This window comes from Arachis duranensis, chromosome 8 (genome assembly GCF_000817695.3).
Source record: "Arachis duranensis cultivar V14167 chromosome 8, aradu.V14167.gnm2.J7QH, whole genome shotgun sequence".
Lineage (NCBI taxonomy): Eukaryota > Viridiplantae > Streptophyta > Magnoliopsida > Fabales > Fabaceae > Arachis > Arachis duranensis.
This window is the reverse complement of record NC_029779.3, coordinates 49,701,612-49,708,532: the sequence shown is the minus strand read 5'-3', so window position 1 is coordinate 49,708,532 and position 6,921 is coordinate 49,701,612. Positions and strand designations below refer to the sequence as shown.

The 6,921-nt window shown below is 32.0% G+C and overlaps 1 protein-coding gene across 1 annotated transcript; it reads left to right on the top strand.

The window, feature by feature from the left end:
- Positions 1 to 2,349: 2,349 nt before the first annotated feature.
- On the top strand, positions 2,350 to 3,865 carry LOC107463617 (NAC domain-containing protein 100). Its single transcript, XM_016082443.3, has 3 exons — positions 2,350 to 2,753; positions 2,835 to 3,112; positions 3,185 to 3,865. The coding sequence occupies exons 1-3, from the start codon at positions 2,579 to 2,581 to the stop codon at positions 3,695 to 3,697; spliced, it is 966 nt and encodes a 321-aa protein (XP_015937929.1). The 5' UTR covers positions 2,350 to 2,578; the 3' UTR covers positions 3,698 to 3,865.
- Positions 3,866 to 6,921: the final 3,056 nt, after the last annotated feature.

The following is a 6,921-nucleotide window of genomic DNA, read 5'->3' as shown; positions in this document are numbered from 1 at the left end:
AGGTCTTAGATCTGATTATGAGAGCTGTTAATAGTTAATAATTAGTGTATCTATCAAATTATTTCTATATATGTAGTATAGGAATGGCTTCAACAAGCTAAGGTCTTAGATCTTGATTTTGGTTATGATATTGAGATTTGGTTTAATAAAGTTTCTTTGGGGAAGTGCATGCACTTTATTTTATATTTAGTAAATCATCATGTACATATATTTGTAATAGAAAAATAAGTGTTTTTAAAAATATTTTAAAAAAAATTTTAAAATTAATTTATATTTATTAAAATTTAAAAATATAATATAATATCGTATATTAACAAATATTTAAATTTACTCTTGAATGTCAAGATTTTATGAAAGTCAATTAAACCTTTCTTTTAGCTTTGAAGCCATTTAATGACATAAAACTTCCAAACATAGCATTACTATATTAATGCATATTCAAAATTTCAAATGTTAGTATGTGAATTGTTTTGGCTATTCTTAATTAAGTATTAATCTACAAATTAGTGCGTCTCTGTGTGTGTGTGTGTATATATATATATATATTGATATTAATTATTGATTATTGATTTAAATAACGAGTTGGACATGAGAGTAAGCAAACTACACGTACAACATGATAATAATGTACCAACCTGGTCAAACACTAAAAAAAAAAAGAGAGAGAGAAAGAAAAAAAACACCACCAATCACTGCTTTTCTTGTCTATTTTGCTATTCATTTATTATTATATATACACTTCTTCTTTTTTTTAATTTACCAAAAGTTTTTCCTTTAAACAAATATCAAGGTTATACTTATACATCACAAATTCAACTTGACATAAGGGGAGAAATTTTTCCTTGCAACCAGCAGCCAAGTAATATAATTACTTTAATTCATTTTCAGTATTTTCAACTTTAATATTCCCCAAATATCCTTGCCATGTCTGTTTCGGAAACTTTTATAAATAAAAAGGCCAGTTGTTTTCTCTCTCTCTCGTCGTTTTGTTCCCAATAAACCTTGAAGGCCATATTGGTAATTTTGATAGGCTCACGAATAATGCTCTTTTATCTTCTCGTAATGGAAAAAATAATGAGAAACAAGGGGAAAGATTCTTTAATTTTGGTGTTTATCTATTTTAACAAAAATGGATATTTAAGTTATTAACTACACCACCTGACCCTATTTTATTTTCATGTAATGACTGAGAAAAGAATTCCATGATGAGTTGATCAGAGGCACCAATCAACATCGTTGTCTCGCTTGATTATTATTTATTAATTTGTGTCACAATAATAATATGAAAGAATCAATATCCCAAACAAAAGAATAAGAGACTCTGTAATATATTGTGTACGAAATTATTAATGTTTTTTCATTATTAAATAGTGACTTTACAAAGTAATCCACATTGGATTATCATAATCATATGCATGATATGGTGGCGACTGGTGTGTTGAGCCATAACATCTTGTAAGGGTAAAATTGAATAACAATGACATATAGAAACAGTCACAAAATTAAAGAAATTAAAAGATATATTTGTATCTCATTTTGTAATGGATTAACTATTTACACATTATTAAGGTTATTAAAATTAAATGTTATTTCTCATTAAATTAAGAAAAGAACGATAAAATAAAAACAATATTACATGACCAGTAAATATTATTATTTTTAGTCAGTATTTTGTTAGTAATAATTTATACTAATATTTAAAAAGGTTTAATACACAAAAAATATATAATTTATACTTATATTTATCAAAATTTATACACATGAATCAGTACAATTTAATTATTGTACTAGTCAAATAATAGCTAAAAATAGCTGACCCCAAAAATTTCTCATAAAATAATTCGTTTTTATATATATACTTCACATTTAGAACTTATTATGATAAAATAAAATGAATATCAAAGTTTACCCTACAATAATTACTAAAAAAATGGTTTTATTAAGTAGAGAATAATTTTTCTAAACAAAGTGAATAATAGGTTCTAAAATTAACCCAATAAAGTTAAAAAACACTCCAACTCAAATTACCTCCTAAATCTTACCATTAGAATAACTATCCGCACACCTAATGAATTGAACATCCAATTATTGTTAACTGTGCAGGAGTAAATCGAATAAAAAAAAATAACCATTCAATTAAGAATAATTAACATAATCATCTGCATACCTATTGAAATGAACATCCAACATATCCATTGTTTACATTGTTTAGTATTCTCATTATTTTCTTATACGTTTTCTTTAAAAAAATAAAAAAGGCCTAAAAACGTTGTGTGTAAAATTATGAAAAGATAATAGATATAAAGTTGAAGAAAGTGGGCAATAAACGACCAACTGGGTTGCCTTACATTCCACGTTTCTTTCTTTCTTTGAAATACAAACACAAACACAAACACACACACTGGTATTTAGGGGGATTCTTTTTCTCTCAGCTTTTTTTACAAATCTCTCTCGATCACTTCCATGATTCTCATCACCTTTTCTTTCCCACTTTCTGCATACTCGATCTCTTCTCTTTCGATTCTCATCACCAATTCCTAGAATTCACCCTTTCATTTTGGGGGTTCTTACATATCAAATGGAAAACATTTGTTCAGAGGTTGAGATGGATTTGCCACCAGGATTCAGGTTTCACCCAACTGATGAAGAGCTTATAAGTCATTACCTTTACAACAAGGTCATTGACACTAACTTTTCAGCCAGAGCCATTGCTGAGGTGGACTTGAATAGGTCTGAGCCTTGGGATTTGCCATGTGAGTTCACACTAAACTAAACTAATTCAGTTTCTTAGGTTTTGTTGAAATATATATATATATAAAGATTATGTTGTTTAGGGAAGGCGAAAATGGGTGAAAAAGAGTGGTACTTTTTCTGTGTAAGGGACAGAAAATACCCAACAGGATTGAGGACAAACAGAGCAACAGAAGCAGGGTATTGGAAGGCCACTGGAAAAGACAAGGAGATATACAGAGGCAAATCACTTGTTGGCATGAAGAAGACCCTTGTCTTCTACAAAGGTAGGGCTCCCAAAGGTGAGAAATCTGATTGGGTCATGCATGAGTTCAGGCTTCATGGTAAATTCAATCCCCACAACCTCCCCAAATCTGCAAAGGTACCTCCTTTTCTTCTCCTCTGTTTTCAAACTCATACATCCATCATCATTAACTAGTTCTAGCTTGTGCAGAACGAGTGGGTGATTTGCAGGGTGTTTCAGAAGTCTTCAGCCGCCAAGAAAATCCATCTTACCGGGATAATGAGGTTGGACTCTTCTGTTTTCTTGCCACCATTGGCAGATTCCTCATCATCACCTTCCAACACTGCTACTACAGCACCTTACGTGCCCTGCTTCTCCAATCCAATCATTCACAACCAAGTTGGGATCTTTGATCCATTTAGCAACACCCCTTTTGGTGCTGATTCATTCTACTCTTCTCAAGGGATGCCAATGCAACATGCTCAGCCACCAAGTTCCACATATTCCGCTTCCGGCTACACCACTCATGACCATTCAATTCTCAGAGCCTTGCTTCAAAACAATTCTTCAAACCTCAGGAGTGGTTTCAAGCCTGCAGAGAGGGAAATGTCCCATCATCAAACTTCTCTTGTTGATGCCAATAACAACAACAATGGAATCACTTCTGTTGTTGCCCCACAGGACCTTTCTAGCCTCTGGAATTACCAGGTTCAGATCAAGTAGCTATGGAAAGTGAATTCTGAGGGTACAAGAGAAGCCATTCTGTTGTGATTTATTCTCTGTCTTTTGGTGTTGTTGCTTGTCTTAATTGATTTTAAGTAAACCATGTATGAATATTTTGTGATGTCAGTAATAATCGTGTGAATTTATACTATTTTGGTCCTTTTGATACTTTGCTATTGTTATGGTTGCAATGACCTAAATTATCATTATCATTATTCTCAGGGTTAATTGTAGTTTTTTTCCTTACATTATATATAATATTACTATCAGCTACCAAATTAGATACGGTATAGAATATATTTTACAATATAAAATTTATATTAAGAATTAGTTAAATAATATATATATTTAGACATAATTAATTTAATAATTGATTTTTTATATGCACATAATAGTTTTTATATATTTCTATACATCTTATATGATCTTATTATTAGATATATAACTATTTATGATTTGATAATAAAATTTATGAGTCAAAAACTAAATTCTAAAATTAGATTGTGTTAGATATATAAGTATTTTTGTATTTTTATTAAATAATTTAAACTTTTAGTCACTAAAAAAAATAATTTAAACTTTTAGAATAAATAATTTTACTGACAATTTAAAAATAAGCCGGTGTTATATTTACATAACTATAAGTATAATGATATAAGATCTTATATAATAATATCTAATAAGTTGGTAAAAGATAATGTAATTAATTCTTATTATAGATGTTTTGTGTCAAGTTGGATTAAAAATAATGGTAGGATGAGAGCAATAGGTACGCTACATGGTTGATCTTGTTTTTCTTGATTCTATATATATGAGCAAGATCTTAGAGGAAGAATGACCATTAATGGTTCTGGTAACTAATATTTGAATTGCATATTTTATTTACTCCTAAGAATAATATTAGATCGCGGGGACAGAGTCAATAAGAAGAAGTGTCTAATATTTGTAAACACGTGCACGCGCGTGCTTTGACATGGACAAAAAAGAAAAAAACATTTAACTAAGTTATCTGCATTTACCTTTGCATGCGTTCAATTTAACAAATCTGCCTTGTACATAACAGTAGGACTCTTCCCTTTCTCTTTCTATGTACATGTGCGCGTCTGATAAGACATTACATATGTTTCGTTGTCAAACACATAAATTCAAACATTTTTACCCAATCAATCATAGGACATGCACTACAAAAAATGTTGAAAATTCCACAACATTCTATATGACTGTGACTTATATCCATCTTTTACTTAACCCATTATTCTATAGTTGCCTTGTATCACTTCCATCTTTTGCTTAACCCATTATTCTCTGGTTGCCTTATATCACTTTCTCTTACCGGTGGTAATGGGACTAAATTCGTCAGACCGATCCGCTAAATTCATCAAAAATAATGGATTAGACTAAAACTTTACTGTTAAGCTTACAAGTTCGAATGGAGACGAGACGGACTGAGATTTTAATATTTTTAAAACAAAAGATATTTTAGTATTATATCAAACTTTAAAATTAAATCATCCTTTTCTTTTTTCCTTTCACCCCATCAAACAGACATTTAGAATCACAATCACATCACTTGTCCCCTTTATTCTTATTCTCTCTTCATCAACTTCATCATCAAAACTCCAAGCATCAACGTTTTTATCATGTTCGAAGCTTCTAGAATTAACATATTCATCATCGTGCGACTTCAAGCAAGCACCAACGGCAACATCAAGCGCCAACTATAGTCTAGCAAGTACCATCGGCAGCGAGCCTCCTCTGCCCTAAACGTGCAGCGGCCAACCTCCTCTTCTGTTGAGAATCGAAGCAATTAGTTCTCTCCTCCACCGTCAACACATACCAACAACTTCTCAGTGTCTCAGCTTAGCCGTTAATCACGGGCTAGCCGTGGTGGCGCTCACCCAGCCGGCCAACCCCTCACTCTGGCAATTTTAATTTTTAGGTTGGTACAATTGATGTTTTTTCTTTTATTTTTAAAATTTTACCAAACTAGTTCGTTGGTACTATATTAGTTCTGTTGTGGAGCTTTTGATTCCATTATAGGTGCTAATTTTGTCTCTAATTTTTTCTATTATGGCTGCTTATCTATTTTTAGTTGTCTGTTGTTTTTAAGTTTTTTGGTCTTCTTATCTACTATTTTGATTTTGAATGTGGAACTGTGTTGATTGTTGAACCTTTTTTAAGTTGTTACTGTTGATGTATATTTGTTATATAAATATAGACTATCTAAAAAAAAGGAAAAATAGAGAGAGAAGGTGGGCATCTCGCCAGTCCACCCTTTGACAGGACGAGATAGCAAGTTCAACCCATATCACTTTGGTAGGGTGGGCCAGTCCGTTCCGTTTTGTGGCGGGGAGAGACAGAGTGGGGTTGACCCGCTGTACCACCCTTACTTTCTCTTATATATTACAATGAATTTCATGTCCAAGTAATCAACACAAAAAATAATATGACTGATTGGTTTGTGAAAATATTTTTTTATTTTTATATTTGTACCAAACCCTATTAGGATCGACAACTGAGGCATCAGATTTTGGGTCGTCTTCACTAGGCTGAGATTGTTGGGTCGCAATTTCCAATTTCTGCGTATAGTCCTCCTCTGTGACACATGTTATGATTAGGATGACAGTTAATTGACTTTAAACCGAATATATTTTAAACTTAGAATTAATTAAAAACTCACATAATGAGCCGCAGACCGCTCATCAGCAAATCTCTCCTTGTTGGCCTTTAACGTATGGGTATACTTAAAGGTTTTCACCAATATCAGCTCACACCCAACGACTTAGATTACACATATTGAAACAAAGTAATAAAATAAAGCAAGTAACAATTAATTCAAGTAATAATTAACAAAGATTAGTAAACTACATACCAGCCTACTCTTTGTCTTCATGAACGTCGCCGACCTACCGGTATACTTCAACAACCTCCGCAATGTTCTGTTAGCTCTGTTCGTCAGACGACGGCGCCTGAACCCCTCATCAGTACTAAAATGGATGTCTAGTGTCTTCTTAATATCTGAGCAGATCCAAGTTGTGAGGTGGTCGCATCCCTCACTAATGTCCTGTATCATCTACTGAAGTTGTCTATCTATTTGGTGGTTGTAGATCTTCCTGATCATGGGATCATGTTCCCTATCCTATATAAATTTCTATTGCACAAAGTATTTCAAATACATTAGTTAGTCGAAATAAAATATAGTTAAAATACAGTTAATTCAACAA